Here is an 18,233-nt window from a genome sequence, read left to right on the forward strand (position 1 = left end):
AAAAACCAAGTTTTCCTCCCATTTTGTGTGGAAATGTTGGGCTTCTTAAAATAACAAAAAATACATTTAAGGCTTAGCTGGCTGGCTTGTTAGCTCGCTAGCTAGCTGCCGTCTCGAGTCCCTGCACAATGTGTTGTAAACAGTGAGTAATAGGAGTGTAAATTAAGGGCCGTAATAACGTTAAAAACTGTATTTATAAAGTCATAAACAGGTTTCCTACGCTCTAAATATGAAGATATTCCATTTATTAACAGAAATTGATTTGGAACCGATTACACGACTGTACTGAGTGTCGGTACGAATCCCTATTTCCCAATAACCAAAGCGTGGCTCAAGTGTCCCGCTTGGTGGAAATGTGGCGAAACTTGATGAGAATCAACAAACGTCAACAATCTTGTTGTTATTCCATCAAATGACCTGTTGGGTGTCATTGCTCTTCTTGGGGGTCTTCCAGCTCTGAGTCCATTCCTTCTTCAGCAGGTGGTCTTCTTCATGCATCGGTCTGTGGTGTCTCACGCTGCGATGCCTGCTGGAGAAACACACCACTTCATCCTCATCTGGCTTCTTCCAGCGGCAGATCCTCCATGATTCTCGCCAAGCCCGCAACACCCCTTGCTCCTCAGCTTCGTCCTCGCTCTCCTGGTCCTCGTCGCCTACCCTGTGAGCCATTGCCACCATCCAAGACTTCTTCCAGGAGGAGAAGGAGGCATGGACTTTGTGGAACTGCAGATGCAGAGGAGTCTTTAATCTGTGTTTGGTTGCTTTTGAGGACTGGTGGTCCGTTGGTTGTACATCTACGTTGGGGTCTTCGTCATCTTCATGCTGATGCTCCTCAGGTTTATCATCTTCCTCGTTTTCATCATCACCCTCTACTTCTTGCTTTTGACCGTTTACGTCTGCCTGCTCATCGTTCTCGCCGTCCTCTTCGTCATTATCATCATCGCTGTTCTCCTCGCTCTCCTCATCTTCAAACTTCACGTTGATGCCACATTCCTCTTCCTCTTCTTCTGCATTTATCTTCATCTTTTCATCCTGTTGGTTTGCTTCACTCTCCTCATGTTCTTGACCTCCTTCTACGTCCTCTTCATGTTCAATTTGGACCTGCTTGTCTTCCTCCTCCACCTCCTCTTCCTCGTTCTTGTCATCCTCTTCCCTATTCTCAAGCTCCTCCTCTTCGACTTCCTCTTCCTCCTCCTCAGACTCTTCCCACTTCTCGTTCTCATCTTCCTCCTCCTCCTTAGTTTCTTCCCTTTTGTGCTTCTCAGCGTCCTCCTCCATGACTTGCTCCTCCTCCTCTTCCTCCTCCTCCTCCTCAGTTTCTTCCCTTTTATCCTTCTCTACGTCCTCATCCTCGACTTCATCATCCTCCTCATCCTCTTCCCTCTTGTCCTTCTCCACCTCCTCTTCCTCAACTTCATCATCCTCCTCAGCCTCTTCCCTCTTGTCCTTCTCCACCTCCTCTTCCTCAGCTTCATCATCCTCCTCAGCCTCTTCCCTCTTGTCCTTCTCCACCTCCTCTTCCTCGACTTCACCTTCTTCCTCCTCATCAACAGCCTCCTCCTCCTCCTCTTCAGTCTCCTCCTTCATGTGCTTCTCAACCTCCTCCCCTTTGACTTCCTCCTCTTCCTCCTCAGGTTCTTCCCTCTTGTCCATCTCAACCTCCTCCTCCTCAACTTCATCGTCCTCCTCCTCCTCTTCTGTCTCTTCCCTCTTGTCCTTTTCCACCTCCTGTTCCTCGACTTCATCTTCTTCCTCCTCATCAACAGCCTCCTCCTCTTCATTCTCCTCCTTCTTGTCCTTGTCAACCTCCTCCCCTTTGACTTGCTCCTCTTGCTCCTCAGCCTCTTCCGTCTTGTCCATCTCCTCTTCCTCAGCTTCATTGTCCTCCTCAGGCTCTTCTCTCCTGTCTTTCGCAACCTCGTCACCACTGACTTCTTCCTCCTCCACTTCTTCCTCCACCTCAGTCGCTCTCCTCCTGTCCTTCTCAACCTCATCTCCTTGTACGTCTCTCTTATTCTCCTCCATGTGCATTTTATCGTGCGCTTCCTCATCCTCCTCATCTCCATTTTCCTTCTCCTCTGTCTCCTCATCCACGCATGGATTGTTGCTCTTCTGCAGATCATCTACTTCTTCCATCTCTTGGTTGTCTTTGTTATAAACGTTCTTCTCCTCAGTCATTCCACTGTCCTCACCATCCTTCTCATCTTCTTCCTCCTGTGTTTCATTTTCCTCTTCAAGCTCTTCATCTCCTTCCCCCTCTTCATCGGCCTCTTCTCCATCCACCTGATCATCGTCCTCCTCCTCATCTTCAGGGTCATCTTCTAGCTTCACGTCAGTATCCTCTTCACTGCTGTCATCCTCTTCCTCCTCCACATCAACCCCCTCATCCTCCTCTTCTGTCTTATCTTGGTTGCTCTCCTCCTCTTCTTCTCGCGATCTCTCCTCTGATTTTTCAACCTCTTCTTCCTCATCATCTAACCATCCATTGTCCACGCTTTCCTCATCGTCTGTGTCATCTTCATCATGCTGGTTCTCATCCAGGTCATGCTGGTCTGGTGGGATCCATCTTTTCAGGATCCTCCAGGAGTGTGACCATTCATTGCCATCCTTCACGTCATGTTGGAGTTTTGATGTGAGGAGGACGTTGAGAAGGTCGCGTCTCCTCTTCAGGAGGTTGTTGTGTTTACTTTGGCTTTGCGGTGAAGTCATGCACCACCTGCGGGCACAAGACCGGCATGACAGTTTTGAGACCATACTTTTATTTTGAAGCCCCAAACTGGATTTATTTATTTCTATCTATCTCATATGCCTGGCTATATCACACTAGCTCAAACCGGCGTCCACCGTACCCAATGCCTGGAGATGTTGTTGATGCCGCTCACTGAACTAACAATGCTAGCCTGTTTTGGGCCTTTATACTGTATAGGCTGTATATATAGGCTATTCATTTTCTGGAGCCTGTGCTGGAGCCTATCCCAGCTGTCTTCGGGCGAGAGGCAGGGTACACCCTGGACTGGTGGCCAGCCAATCACAGGGCACATATAGACAAACAACCATTCACACTCACATTCCTACCTATGGACAATTTGGAGTTGCCAATTAACCTAGTCATCCAGAGGTGCCCAAGTGGATAATCGAAGCCAGGACTTTCTGACCCCCTGACTGTATTCCCACCATGCTAACCACTCCACCACCGTGCAGACTAGAAGCACGTGTTTGTTTTTATTAAAATATTCAGTCACTAGGGCTACACGGTGGACGAGTGGTAGTATGCAGGCCTCACAGCTAGGAGACCCAGGTTCAATTCCATCCTCGGCCCTCTCTGTGTGTTTGCATGTTCTCCCCGTGCATGAGTGGGTTTATCTCCGGTTTCCTCCCACATTCCAAAAACATGCTAGGTTAATTGGCGACTCCAAATTGTCCATAGGTATGAATGTGAGTGTGAATGGTTGTTTGTCTATATGTGCCCTGTGATTGGCTAGCCACCAGTCCAGGGTGTACCCCGCCTCTCGCCCAAAACCCACGCATGCACAGGGAGAGATGGCGGATGCACGGAGAGGGCGGAATTGAACTTGGTCTCCTAGCTGTGAGTCCTGCGCACTAACCACTTGTCCACCGTGCAGCCTGGACAACAGTTATATTATGAGCAAAAGTTCAGACTTTTTCTTCTTTCTTAAATAACAAGTTGTTTCTTTTAATATTTCTTTTAATATTTAGGCTTTATTCTTGTGGAATTACTGCAGATTTTTCATTGTTTTTGTTTTCTTGTTGAATTCTATTTTCAGAATGTGCTGATAAAAAAAAACAGCCATGGGCTGCAAATGACTCCCGGGCCACCCCTGACTTTGGGTGAATGAGATGTATTTACTCAAATAAGCAGCCTAATATATATATATATATATATATATATATATATATATATATATATATATATATATATATATATATATATATAAAATAATACAATAATAAATAATAAAAACAAATAATACAATAATTTGTAGCATCAAAAATGCTGAATCTTGAATGTTTTTGTTTGACTTTGTTGATGCATCTGTTCATGGTCCTTGAAGCCAAACATTACTGTTTAGGAATACTGTGAGTAGACAGCACACAGACATATACACATATGTACCATATGTATTCATAACTCACCTGATCTGCTGCCTGTAACTCCAGCAACATCTCCAGCTCTTCTCACGCTCTTCTCCTTCCTCCAGAGGAGTAGCAGAGATGAGCCAGGACCGGTACCAGCCAGGAAGGAACACCTCATTGATCTTCATCATTTCGGCGTTGAGCTCAGTGAGTGTGCAGCCTCCAGCAGTGACTGGAGCCTTGGAAAGCCTCCATGAGTCTTCCCAGCCAGGAGGCTCATCCTGACAAAAACAGTCGGGTTCTTATTCGTTTTCTACGTGAGTGGAAGAAACGTGAACGTGTATGTTGATGTTCAGTCAGTCCCACCTCCTCCAGCAGTTTGTGAACTCTGTCAAAAGTGTCGCTGTGACTTTGTTGGAAATCAGGCCAGACACAATCCCACTTTGGTTTCTGTTGTCTGAAGGCAAAGTTCATAATTTTCCACGTGCCAGCCCACACAGGAAGTACATATTCTTGGATTTCTGGACTTGGGATCATATCTCTGTTGAAAAGGAGATCCCATTGAAATGGTTTCTCCCCACAACGCTCTGACAGGATCGTACCTTTCACCTGCAAACACGCACAGAGTTATTAGAAAATAATATTTCACAATACTACTACCAAAGGCCGTATGGTTAGCACGCAGGCTTCACAGCTCGGAGACCCGAGTTCGATTACACCATCTGTCATCTCTGTGTGGAGTTTGCATGTTCTCCACTTGCATGCGCGGGTTTTCTCCAGGTACTCCGGTTTCCTCCCACATTCCAAAAACATGCTAGGTTAATTGGCCACTCGCATAGTCACATTTAATTGTCCATAGGTATGAATGTGAGTGTGAATGGTTGTTTGTCTATATGTGCCCTGTGATTGGCTGGCCACCAGTCCAGGGTGTCCCCCGCCTCTCGCCCAAAGGCAGCTGGGATAGGCTCCAGCACCCCCGCGGAATGTAGGAATGTAAATGTGACTATAGGGGTGTTATTTCATGTTTACAGAGCTCTAGTAGTGGCGAAAATTGTATTTAGAAAGTAATAAACATTTTGAAAATATTCCATTTATTAAAATTAAATCCTACTTTGGAGAAGCAGGATTGCATTTCTCAGCAGTTAGGTGGGGGTAAAAAGGAAATTAATTAGATCAATTAATTCCAGAGCTTAATTCATTCGTCTCGCAATTATTTTAATCTCTTGACAGTACAACTATGCATAAAACTGATGACAAACACTCGCTTGGCTAATAATTGTGCATAGCATGTAGTCCCATAACGTTTGCTTTGGCTGAAATGAAACAGAAAAGCCAACAAAGGAGAATCACGCTTCCATACCTGCTTCCATGACTGACCCCAGCCATCAGCGGACGGGCTTTCAGGCTGTGATCCGGATCCCTCAGGTTTGTAAGTCTTATTGTTGACCAAGTCTATGGTGGTAAATCCTTGTATGATTGCTTTGGACTCTTTGGCCTTGAGGAAAAGATATTTTGGTGCTTTCAGGCTCATCCAGGATTCTTTCCAGTGTAACCTGAATACATCCACTTCCACTTTACGCTTCAGGATAAGACGTTTGGGAGACGGTGCCCTCTTGGGAGGAGGTGCTGAAGGAGTCGTAGTTTTGGGTTTGGGAGGAGGAGGAGGTACGATTTTGAATTTGATTTTTGGCTTGGTTTTTTCTGCCTCCGACAAACTTGTGACGCTCCTGAAGTCGGAGATGTCGCCTTTGGTCTTGTCTCCATTGGCCACCAGAGACCAGTGGTAATTCCACTTTGAGAAGAGCCTGTGAGCAAACAAAACAGTGGTGGATAAATTAGAATGGGATTTGATCCATCAATTAAAATGAGGCATGGATGCTGGATTGGTCTTTTATTCATATACAGTACTTGCATACAATATTTTTATTTTGAAGGTAACTCATCATTATCATCAACATCTCAACAATAAATCCACAAGGTAGTAGAAATATAACTTCTATATAACTTGTGTAAATTGCTCACAATTTGAGGGAACTTTTCTCCTTCAGTTGTTCTTCCTGTTTGCACTGGTCTGCTATTGTCTGCGCTCTCTTCTCCCATTGGTCTCTCAGACGCCCGTTGCTGAATGACCTCTGCTCCGTCTTCTTTGACAACATCCTGTTTCCAGGAACAAATACACACTTTTAGACAAACGCACATATAGACAAACAACCATTCACACTCACATTCATACCTATGGACAATTTGGAGTCGCCAATTAACCTAGCATGTTTTTGGAATGGGGGAGGAAACCGGAGTACCCGGAGAAAACCCACGCATGCACAGGGAGAACATGCAAACTCCACACAGAGATGGCCGAGAGTGGAGTCGAACTCGGGTCTCCTAGCTGTGTGGCCTGCATGCTAAACACTCGTCCAAATAATAATATCATAATCATAATAACAACAAGGGCTACTGTTGGAGCCATAACCCACAACAAGCTAAAACCCAACTAAAACGTCACTTCCTGTCCAACTGCCATTAAGATCCACAGGCGACCACATTTACCGTGACACACACAAGCAGGGAGTTATATTTATGTTAAATGTCTTATTTAATCTTATTATGTCTACAATACAGGATAATACAAGTGTAAAAACAAAGAACCGCTAACATGTGAGTGTTGTCTTATTTTCTCTAATTATATATACAATATTGGGTAACACTAATTTAAAGGTGACTATGCGGTGTTAGTTCATGTCCAGAGGGCTCTAATAATGTTAAAAACATTCATTCATTCATTTTCTACCGCTTGTCCTCACGAGGGTTCCGGCGAGAGGCGGGGTACACCCTGGACTGGTGGCCAGCCAATCACAGGGCACATATAGACAAACAACCATTCACACTCACATTCATACCTATGGACAATTTGGAGTCGCCAATTAACCTAGCATGTTTTTGGAATGTGGGAGGAAGCCGGAGAAAACCCACTCACACACGGGGAGAGGGTGACGGTGGAATTGAACTTGGGTCTCCTCGCTGTGTGGCCTGCCTGGTAACCACTTGTTCACCGTGCATCCCATTAAAAACATATTAATATTGAATCCTACGTGATGCAATGCTTGATGCAAGCAACAAGTGACCTTCATTGTCTAGAAATGGTTCTCAAGAGATTCCAAGGTCTGAAAGTCAAAGTCGCTTTCCATAAGTCCATCACGGTAAGACAGCTAATGCAATGATGGACCAACCATTATTGGGTTCCATTGCATATGACTCCACTTCACCACTTAACATGTGTTGCCTTTTTGCTATGCCTGCAAAAAGTTGGCATACTGGTGCTCACATCCTCCATCCTGATGTTTTTATCCATCACATGCTTTTTTGTGGAGAATACTGTATGCACCTTTCAGACCGGTTTTGTGTATACAGTACACAAGCTTTAAGGGGACCCATTATGCTTTTTCCACTTTTCTGACCTATAAATGTAGTTAGAATGTTGTATTCTCGTGTTAAACCATACCCCAAAGTTTCAGATAATGAGGTTTGCGCATTTGGAAGTGAGCCCTGAAAAAAGTTTGGGATGGCTCAAAACGCTCGGTTTCAGAAGGCGTTACAAAACTGTTCTTTTGTGATGTCACAGGGGGCGTGGCTGTAGGCACAATACGCTCTCTGCCCTCCCCCAAATTCTGCTTCTCTGATTATGAAACAAGCTCAGGCAGACGTTATTGAAGTCGTTGATTCCCAACAAGAAAAAATGATTTTCATCTGTCAACGGCATTTCACACGGGACTGTTTTACAACATGAACATGAAATATTAGCCAAATGTTGCTGAAGCTAGAAGCAGCGTGCTCTCGCTGGAAAAGGTGCATTAATGTCGGACAAGCTGCGCGTCCACGGTTGTGGAGAGAACCACAGTGCTCAAAGTCTGGAACACAGACTTGGCCCCATTTCAACTACCGATGTTGTGCCAATATTGTCAGCAGTTAGTAAACGCGGCGCTCTCACGTCCGGCTTCTGAACCCCACGGCACCGGCGACCTCTCAGACAAAGTATGTCCGACAACAAGTGCTCCTTCTCGGGCAGGCAAGGTTGGAGAAAGGGTTGTTCGCAGTAGTCAGAAAGTTGTTTGGCCGTGTGACCAATCACAGCGGAGTGGGGCGTGCCCAGAGGCGGGCATGGGTGGAATAAATTAAAACAGACCATTTTGGCAGGAAGCACAAATCCAAGGAAATACAACCGGAATAGGTGCAGATTCTGGAAGATCTAAACAGTTTTCTGTGTCGGTTATGGTGTCCAGCTGCTCTATAGAAGTTCACAATTCGACAAAGGGTTGAAAAATGAGCATAATAGGTCCCCTTTAATAGATGAAACCCAAGGGCCTTTCCTATGGCAACCTGCACCTGCCACATGGTGCCACTAAGAGACGCTGTTTCACCACTTCTAACATCATTGAACATGGTGGCTGAATAGTTCGCATGTTGGACGCACAGTCAGGAGATGGAGGAGAACTAATCTCTCTTCTAATCTCTGTGTGGAGTTAGCATGTTCACCGCGTGCGTGTGTGAGTTTTCGGCAGGTATTATGGTTTCAGGTAAATGTGGAATCAAACTATGGAATGGATTGAGTAAGGACCTCAAACAATGCACAACGATGAGCCAATTCAAGAAACAATACAAGCAGTTGATGTTTGCTAAATACAAGGATTAAGAGTCTTGAACCAGTCATGATGTGTTATATATATCACTATATTGACACTTACTATGGTACCCATTATGTCATTGTAGGGTCACATCATCTCGTACTTCGGTACGTGACAATTAGAAAAAAAAAATTAAATTAGAAAAAAAATTTAATAAAATAAATTAAGAACTTTATTATATTAGAAAGGCAGGAAGTGAACAAATGTAACAGTTACTGATTGTAAAAGTACCAGATGGAGGGGTAGGATTTAATAAGCTTTGCTTCTTCCTACTCCTTTTGGACATGTGGAACTGTGAACTGATTATGGGATGCACTCAATTGTAATCTGATGCATGTTCAAATGAAATTAAACCATTACCATTACCAAATTGTCCATAGGTATGAATGTGAGTATTGAATAGACTCCAGCATGGCCGCGATGGATATAGCAAAAGCAAAAGCAGTTTTTGTATTAGCCAATCACATTTGTTAACTTGTCACTTTCCAACTGTTTCGGTTGTCACACACACACGTACAGTGACTTTAAAAAACTGACCTAATACCCGAACCAAGCTCTCAGCTCAATCCCACCCTGAGATAAAGTGTTGTGTTAGGTGTCATAGTAGTATTTGGTTGACTTTATAAACTGACATAAGAAGCCAAGCAGCATCACATGCTTAAATGCAGCAGCACAACAACAGTAAAATCATGAAATGACAAGGCTCATCAATAAGTCTAAGAATGTTATTTTACCTTATTTACTAGTGACGTCAATATTTTTGAAAAAACTACCATGACAAAATACAGCGGAACCTCAGTTAGCATTGTTTTTGGTTAACATCAAACATTTCTGCAATGATTTTGTCTCGGTTAGTGCACAATATGGCGCCCGTTTTGTTGTGTTAATACACAAAACATGTAAAACAACCCTTTTTGTGTTGTTTATGTTGTGGCATCGTTGTTTAGACATTGTGGCTAAATATATATGGATACATTTGTGTATCTTTTTATAAAAAGCCTGATATTTTGCTGAAACTTACCCATGTTCTACTGCTGATTACTAAGGAATGGAAAAAGGTAGAAACTTTTTATTCCCGATGAAAGATGAGAGTCTAATTTTTGTTTGTCTATATAGCCCTAGGACACAATATTCTGTGTGCCTTGAAAAATCAATCAAAGCCATCAAAAATGGAGGGATGGCTTTTGAAAAAAATTGTTAATAAAAAAAGAAAATTTAAAAAATATATATAAAATTTGCTTTTTTTTCTAATAATACTCATTCAAATATTTAAAAAAAACTGATAGAGTGATGCAGCTAAATTCAAGGGACGACTGTACTCCAAAAACATTTGAGTCAAATCGCCTAAAAATAGCTTTTAATGGGTCAAATTACATCCGAGAGATGTGGTGACCACAGCTGCCCGGGTGGGCACAATATGACTTTTTTTCATGGTGCCCAGAAGTCCTGGCGGCACCCCTGCCAACAGGCCGAAACGAGACACAACAGAGACACACCAAAAGACACACAAAGACTACACTCCACTGCCAATGACTATATTAACAATTTGAGTTGAGGGTGTTTGGCTCTATGGATTTGTCCATAAGTTGCCCTTGGTCTGGTAATACAAGTTCTATACGGTATAAAATACATCATATATTGGGAAATACAGATGAACACAAGTTAACAACACTCCCAACTTACCTGCTGTCTTGTCTGGGCGGTTCAATAAATTGTAAGCGTTGCGTTCCCGTGCATAAAACTTGAATACTGTTTGGGTCCAATGTTTTAGCCGTCAGCAAGTGCAGACTCAGTCTGTCTAGAACGTGAGCGGTGTGGAACGTCTCCCTCCTTGCTATTTCAGTACTCGACGTCAGTGGAGTCTAAATTTAGTGTGAGCAATGGCCGCAATGCCAAACAAACCTGCTGTTAAAATGAAACATGGCATGAAAATGTAGGAAACAAAAACAAAATGGGGTGTTGATTTCAGGTAAAAGGGTGAGCACATGTGGTGATGTTAGCCTGCAAGCTAACACACGTCATCGAGAGCACTAGTAGAAGCGGTTTCTGCACGTAAAGCCGTCATTGTAATACTATAAAAACACATTTTGTGTTAACATTTGAGGCTTTCTGTAAAGGATTCATTTGATTTACATTATTTCTTATGGGAAAAGTTGATTCCTTTTGGTTAAAGTCGGCCCTTCTCAAACAAATGAATGACGCTAACCAAGGTCCACTGTATAGACATTTATTATCATCCATCCGCTTTCTGTGTCGCTTATCCTCACTAGGGTATAATATGAGAAGACTAGAAATCAATGCATTGTGGAATACAAAAGGTGAGTTGTGGATACCAGCATTTTGTTCATGTTCTGTAAAAACAAGCATGTTCGCTTTGTTTGGCTTGAAGTAAGCTATGAAAATAACTGTTACCAAAATGAGTAGCTCTTGGCCATTTCCAGTATCGCTCACAAGAAAAAACCTTGGTGACCCCCTAAAACAGACAGTAAATTTAAACATTTACATGGTTACATGCATGTATGTGATCTGTGTTGGTATCGGTATCGGCCCATTTCACTCATGGATTATCGGGATCAGTATCAGCAGCATAAAATCCTAAGAAAACAAGATATTTTGGCATAGAACTGTGGTGTTATTTTGTAGAACAAAAGAGACTGCTTTGTATTTCAATATTTGTTATAAGTATATTTTCTAAGATAATGTACTTGCAGGGGCTGCCCGGCGGGCAAGTGGTTAGCGCGTACACCTCACAGCTGGGAGACCACCCTCACCCTCTCCCCATGTGTGAGTGGGTTTTCTCCGGTTTCCTCCCACATTCCAAAAACATGCCAGGTTAATTGGTGACTCCAAATTGTCCATAGGTATGAATATGAGTGTGAATGGTTGTTTGTCTATATGTGCCCTGTGATTGGCTGGCCACCAGTCCAGGATGTACGCCTCCTCTCGCCGGAACCCTTGTGAGGACAAGCGGTAGAAAATAAATGAATGAATGTTTTTAACATTATTAGAGCCCTCTGGACATGAACTAACACCCCATAGTCACCTTTGGGAGGAAAAGCGGTAGAAAATGAATGAATGAATGAATGTACTTTCAACTTGTGATTCCAGTAGATGCAGCAATTGGATTCCACTATATTGGTTGGCCGGACACTTTTCATGTCAGTGCCACTTTTTGTACAGCAGGGGGTGCCATTGCATAAACACAACAATCCAAACATATGGGGCCAGCTCATGTTCAAGTTACTGAAAGTAAAACTTTGCGGAATCTTGCCCATCATCCACGATCCTTATGTAAAACATGAACACATATATATGTCCCTTATCTGTGCATTCTAAGGAGAGAAAACAAAAATGAGTACATTAATGATAATACACACATGTAATACTTACACAGTATCTTGCTGTATTTTGACGATTTAACGGCTTCCATGAAATCAAGGATAGATGCGAAACGTCATTCTTGATTGTGATTGGTTCATTAATAACCAACCAGGAACCAGAAGTGCTGACATCATCCAAATCTACGTTTTAATTGATTCAGGGACGTGAATATGTCACGTGCACGAGGTTACCGAAACTTCTTTCCTGGGCGCATGGATTTAGCCAAGGGGCTCACGGTACTTCACCAACAGCAACAGCAGCACAGAAACAGCGACAACACTTCCAATGTCCGCTCTTATCGGGATGGCTCTGTGTTCCAGCACAAGACGTCAGCTCCAGCTTCAGTCCTCAGGTAAAAAAAATAAATTGACAGCAAACGAGCATATTGTTGAGTCATTGTAACGACATTAAGAGCAAGGTATCCACTCTTCCATCAGATAGCGAGGCGTCGTGTTAATCCGCCAAATGAAAGTAGTTTTTTGTGTTAGCTGTAGCTTGGTTAGTATATAAGTTAGTTATTTAAATGGGGCACTGTTGATGTTTTTTATAGGACTTTAGCATCATAATAGGTAGGTCCCAGGTTGTCTATTGTTAGCTAGCTCATGCTAAGTTGCTAAGTCAGGTTCATGTTTCACATAAGGAATGTGGATGATGGGTAAAATGCCAAAATTGGGGAATTTGCCCCATCTACCACAATATATAATTATATCAGATGAATTAATGTCAGGAATCTGCCAAAAATACGCTACATTGTTCATAACTACTACATAAGCTAAAGCTAGTCACCCAGAGTTGTGGTTGCGCACTGTCAGGAAAACACTGCCCCTAGCGTTTTGGCAGAGAATTGCAAGCCATGTGTTGAGCCTTGACTGAAGAACTAACACTGAAGCTTTTTGAACAAGACGAAGATAAGCACAACACAATCAGATGTTGAAGATTATTTTACTGCTGTCAGTTACAGTGAAGATCTTACTTCAAGTAGAAGGTGTCCCCTCAGTGCTAATCTAAAGCAAACGCCTTTTATCTGCGAAACTGCGCCACAGGAGGCGGGACCTTGATTTCCTGGCCCTTCTCTAGCCTCTTCTCGCACTCGATCAGGTAGTTGACGCCGTCTACCACCAGCTGGACCAGCTCCACCTGAAACGCAACCAAAAAGAGGTTTCGGACTTGTACCGCAAGCCAAAGACGTGTGAGCTCAAGATGGATGCTCACCTCAGATTTGCCCAGACGGTCGTTGTTGGATATGTCAAACGTGTCCCCCGTAGCCGCCGTGTCCACACCCCCTGTGCCCCTCTTCTGCAGCCGTAGGTTTTCCAGGATTCTCGAGAAACGTGGATCCTGCAGGAGGAGTTGAACACATTATCACAATTCCTGGACAGCATTCTTGGAGTCACATGGTGAACTACACAGAATGCTGACAGCCCTGTCGCTAACAGGTGTGTGTGTTTGTGTGTGCATGTGTGTTACCTTGCTGAGTTTGGGCAGGCGCACGTGCACGCCCGCCCTGAGCCCTGTGCCCAGGTTGGATGGGCACGTGAGAATGTAGCCCAGACGTTCATTCCACATGAACTCCCAGCCTCTCTCGTGGATCAGCTGTTCCACCTGCAGGACATCACAGTGGGGGTCTTAGAAGACACCAAGACAGCCTTCCAGTCTGCCTAGCAACAAGGACTGTGTATGTAGATGTGTGTTTTTTTGTGGAGGGTGTAGGCTGCATGGTTAGCATGTGGTTAGCATGTTGGCTACACAGTCAGTAGATCTGGAAGCTCTGTTGGACATCTCTCTGTGGAGTTTGCATGTTCTCCCCAAGGTTTTCCGAATTACTCCCACATTCCAAAAATGAAGGCCGACTAAAAATTGCAATGAGTTGGCGACCAGTCTAAGGTGTACCCCGCATGTCACCGGAAGTCAGCTGGGATAGGTTCCAGCATACCCCCTTGTGAGGACAAGCGGCATAGAAAATGGATGGATGGACTTTGGACCACAGGCATTGGTGCCCCATAAATTCTGCCTAGCAACAAGTGACTGTGATTATCTATCTTGCTGCCCCAATCGTGTGGTTTCCCACAGGCTAACTATCCCACCTGCTACATCTTCTTATTCCCTGGCAGACCAGGTAGCCCCAATTTATTTGTGGGAGGAACGTATGGGAAACACTGATGGAAGTAAACCTAAGGGTGGACCTGTTTGAGTCCTCTGCAGAATCTCTCAAAGACCCTCTTCATGTTGCCCCCTTTCTCCATGGAGATGACCCTGGTGTGGTCCTCCTCGTTGATCCAGATGAGGAAGGTCTTCTCGTTGTTGTGCCTGAGAGGGAACATGGTAGAGGTCAGCAAATGCAGAATTAGCAGTCAAGAACGCCTGTAGTCCTGTAGTCATGCGGACCAGGATGCGGCACACAGCAGACATGCATCCTACCAGATGCCCCTGGCGTCAGGCCAGTCCCGGGCCATGAAGGCACATGTCAACAAGGGAGACACTGGCTTGTCAAACAGGAAGTGGTCCTACAGGGTATGTCGGGGGGAGTGGACAGAGGAAGAAGAACACATAGGAAGACGTGGAGGACAGAAGAGGAAGGAGGACTGGGAAGGAGTCACACATGAAAGCAAATCCCTAGTGTCCTAATCCTCTACGGGGGGTGTCTGTGAACTAGGTCGGCCTTACCAGATCCCCCTGGCATCGGGCCAGTCTCGGGCCATGAAGGCCGCGGTGAGTAAAGGAGACACGGGCTTGTCAAACAGGAAGTGTTCCTGATGGGACGTGGCGGCATTGGATCAGAACACCAAGGTCAAACATGGTTTACTTTTGGTTTCACTCAAGATATTTGGTGCTGAAAGAACTTCAGACGTGTGCAGGAGGTGTCCGTGAAGATTCTGATCCAAAATTAGGCTCAGAAATTGAAAGACAACTTTTCTTTTGAATATATTAATCTACAAAAGTTTAGAGACACCTACTCATTAAATAGCATGGGGAAGTGTGCCTAAACGTTTGACAGTGAATGCACATGAGTGCACGGCATTAGTGGTAGTGTCTACTGCCCCCAAGTGGCCAAAAGTGTCATTTATTTAAGCATCGCCTAATGGTCGAGTAGAAGGTCGTAGCCTTACATCGATGAGCTGCTGCTGCTCACGCTCCGTCATCTCCCCCAGGCTGTAGTAGCGCCCCGCCAGGTCGCCCTTGAGGCCGCCCAGTGCTGTGACCGCCACACGCTCCACCTCGCGACGCTCCGCCCTGGTGCAGGCGGGCGGCAGGCTGAGGCCGCGGATGCTGCGGCCCGTGCGGACGCGCGACGAGAGCACGTAGTTCTCGTCAAACATGCCGTGAGTTAGCTGAAAGAGACGAAAGCGTCGTTGAGAGCAGGAAGCGGGAACAAACAGGGTGCTGTGGTGTCGGCACCTTGGAGGCGTCCAGGTCAGTGGGGTGGGTCATGGTTCTGGGGTCGTAGCCATTGTGGCGGTCCTTGATGACGGGGTCAAAGAGATCCGCAAAAACCTGCCAGAAAGCGTCATGAACCTCCAGCATGAAGCAGGAAGAACACCTTTCACCTGTCTACCTCGTAGCTCTCCTCGTCTCCCGCCACGCAGCCCACCGTCTTGATGAAAGGATGGCCGGGGTTGTCCACCCCGGTCTGGATGCACTGGTCCAAGGTCCAGTTGTTGGGGGTCACCTTGTCCCTCAGCCTGGCGTAAATGGCAGGCGTCAGCGCCGACGCCATGCAGTTGTTGTGTTTGCGAAGGTCAGGGAAGTCCGAGCTACATGGGGGGAGGGGGGGTTAGGGTGAGAAGAGGGGTGTGAAGTTTTTAAAATGGTCACATGTGATGGAGATGAAATTTGAGAGGGTCACAGCAAGACTTTCACTGGAGGGTACACGCTCAACGCAGACGCTTCATTAGGTACACTAAATGTACTTTACAGTTCCTTTCTTTTCTCTGGGGACTGAAATAGAACGGCGTTACCTAGCAGGAAAGAGCTTCTTCTTCGCCTCGGCCGCCAGAGAGCTGCTGTCGCTCAACAGGAAGCCTGTGGCCACGCTGCCCGCCCCCAAGGTGGCCAGCAGGGCGGCGGTGTTGCGGCCGGTGACCAGGCGTGTGAAAGTGTTTGCCATCTTTTTGTCAAGTTGAAATCAAAAGTGGAGGAGCTGGAGGAGGGAAAAACAACATGATCATTTTTCATTAGCCTGTGGAACATTTTAAAAACGGTTTTAAAAAACACAGCAAAAAGATCTTAATGTAAGATTATTTTTAGTGTTTTTTCACAAATTAAAAAAAATACCAAAACTTTTCAGTATGCGTCCCTCGGAGGGTCTGCTCAGACTTTTACTTGACAGGTGGACTCTCCTGCTGGGAATTTGTCACCTGAAGCGGTCAAACGAGCTTTGCTAACGAGCTTAGTGGAAGCTGCGACAGACGCCCTTAGCCGCTTAGCATCTTATCGCAGCCTCGGGAGGGATGCTAGCTGGCCCACATGAGCGTGGACGTGATAAAGGTGGTCTTCATGCGAGGATTGATGCGTGTCGTCTATATTTGTCCGACTCCTTGGTGCTATTTTTAGATCATCACAGGACCATTGTGCCATCGTGCCGTGCCAAGGCTGGACCGGAGCCACGCGAGGGTGTCAGCTCTGCATGGGACATTCCGGTCACAAGACCAGACTAGACCTGACCAGCAATAGCAAAAAGTCCAGCAATTTTATGGACTATAAAAGGTCACAAAAACGAAACAGGAACAAAAAAAGAGTAGACTTGATCACTAAGTAGACTTTTAAATCCCCCCCACAGCGTGGCTGGCTGGTGACCTTTTAACTCCCAGCACGTCCATGCACATCGCCAGCAGCTTTGTCCTCTGCAAAGGACAGCGTCAAACCTTCACCACTGCTGAGATCTTCAAATAAATATCCTCTCCAACTCTAGAAGCACTACATCTACAGCACAATAAACGTGAAGAAGAAGAAGGATGAGGAGGTACGTTACCTGTGGAGACGCTGCTCTGTCTTGGACGTCGTCCCTTAATGAGCTTTACACGCGAGCCTCTCAGCAGGCTCCGCCCCCTCACGCCGGATTTAAACTGGGGGGGCAATCATAAGTTCACACACTCACTGTCACAAGTTGTGTGCTTTTTTTTCGTACACACACGTACAGTGGGGTGAAAAAGTGTTTTCCCACATGTAAATAATGTCAATGAATTAGTCAGTGACAACACAACTGAACAACAACAAAATGCCGTTTTTAAATGAAACTTTTTATTATGTGAGGGAAAACATCCAAAGCTACATGGGCCTGTGTGGAAAAGTGATTGTCCCCCAAAGCTAATACGTGGTTCGGCCACCTTTTAGAAGCAACAACTGTCATCAAGCCTTTGTGATAACTTGCAGTTAGTCCTTTACAGCGCTGGGGAGGAATTGTTGTCATTTGGCCACATTGGAGGTTTTTTCCAGCATCTCAATAGAGGACTTTGACCAGGCCACTCCTAAGTCTTCCATTTTGTTTTTCTTCAGCCATTCAGAGCTGGACTTGCTGGTGTGTTTTGGATCATTGTCCTGCTGCAGAACCCAAGTTGGTTTCAGCTTGAGGTCACCAACAGATGGCCAGACGTTCTCCTTCAACAGTTTCCATTTATTACCGCAAGTCTTCCAGATCCTGAAACAGCCCCAGACCATCACACTACCACCATCATATTTTGTAATGCAGTGTTACTTGTACGCCAGATATAATGGGACACAGACCTTCCAAAAAGTTCAACTTTTGTCTCATCAGACCACAGAGTATTTTCCAAATGTCTTGGGGACCATCAGTGGTTTGGGTTTTGGAAATCTGCCATGCGGGCCGTTTTTGCCCAGTGTCTTTCTTTCTTATGGTGGAGTCATGAACACTGACCTTAACTGACGCAAGAGAGGCCTGCAGTTCTTTGGATGTTGTTGTGGGGTCTTTTGTGACCTCTTGGATGCCTTGTCACTGCGCTCTTGGGGTCATTTTGGTTGGCCGACCACTCCTGGGAAGGTTCACTACTGTTCCATGTTTTCGCCATTTGCCGATAATGGCTCTCATTGTGGTTTGCTGGAGTCTTAAAGCATAACCTTTTC

The 18,233-nt window shown here is 45.1% G+C and overlaps 2 protein-coding genes across 3 annotated transcripts; both read right to left on the bottom strand.

Annotated features, from left to right (window-relative positions):
• Positions 1 to 277: 277 nt before the first annotated feature.
• LOC131107506 (glutamic acid-rich protein-like) lies at positions 278 to 2,709 on the bottom strand. The gene has a single exon (XM_058057616.1). The coding sequence runs from the start codon at positions 2,707 to 2,709 to the stop codon at positions 409 to 411; it is 2,301 nt and encodes a 766-aa protein (XP_057913599.1). The 3' UTR covers positions 278 to 408.
• A 10,369-nt stretch (positions 2,710 to 13,078) lies between these two features.
• Positions 13,079 to 17,107, bottom strand: ckmt2a (creatine kinase, mitochondrial 2a (sarcomeric)). 2 transcript variants are annotated; one of them, XM_058057791.1, is made up of 10 exons: positions 16,950 to 17,107; positions 16,112 to 16,293; positions 15,709 to 15,907; positions 15,552 to 15,647; positions 15,263 to 15,484; positions 14,574 to 14,659; positions 14,339 to 14,462; positions 13,623 to 13,757; positions 13,368 to 13,493; positions 13,079 to 13,292 (listed from the first exon to the last, which is right to left on the bottom strand). In XM_058057791.1, exons 2-10 carry the CDS (start codon positions 16,258 to 16,260, stop codon positions 13,176 to 13,178), a joined length of 1,254 nt encoding a protein of 417 aa, XP_057913774.1. In that variant the 5' UTR covers positions 16,261 to 16,293; positions 16,950 to 17,107; the 3' UTR covers positions 13,079 to 13,175. The 2 variants fall into 2 exon arrangements, with proteins under 2 accessions (XP_057913774.1, XP_057913773.1); XM_058057790.1 differs by lacking the exon at positions 14,574 to 14,659 and adding an exon at positions 14,820 to 14,905 and having other exon boundaries at positions 16,950 to 17,105.
• Between the last annotated feature and the right edge of the window lie 1,126 nt (positions 17,108 to 18,233).

This window comes from Doryrhamphus excisus, chromosome 19 (assembly GCF_030265055.1).
Source record: "Doryrhamphus excisus isolate RoL2022-K1 chromosome 19, RoL_Dexc_1.0, whole genome shotgun sequence".
Classification (NCBI taxonomy): Eukaryota; Metazoa; Chordata; class Actinopteri; order Syngnathiformes; family Syngnathidae; genus Doryrhamphus; species Doryrhamphus excisus.

Bases quoted from the DNA above. Each gene is read 5' to 3' on its own strand.
- LOC131107506 (XM_058057616.1), bottom strand. From the start codon at position 2,709: ATGACTTCACCGCAAAGCCAAAGTAAACACAACAACCTCCTGAAGAGG.
- ckmt2a (XM_058057791.1), bottom strand. From the start codon at position 16,260: ATGGCAAACACTTTCACACGCCTGGTCACCGGCCGCAACACCGCCGCC. The intron at 14,660-15,262 runs GTAAGGCTACGA...CATACCCTGTAG, and splicing joins AGCAGCAGCAGCTCATCGAT to GACCACTTCCTGTTTGACAA. The intron at 14,463-14,573 runs GTAGGATGCATG...GTTCCCTCTCAG, and splicing joins CCTGACGCCAGGGGCATCTG to GCACAACAACGAGAAGACCT.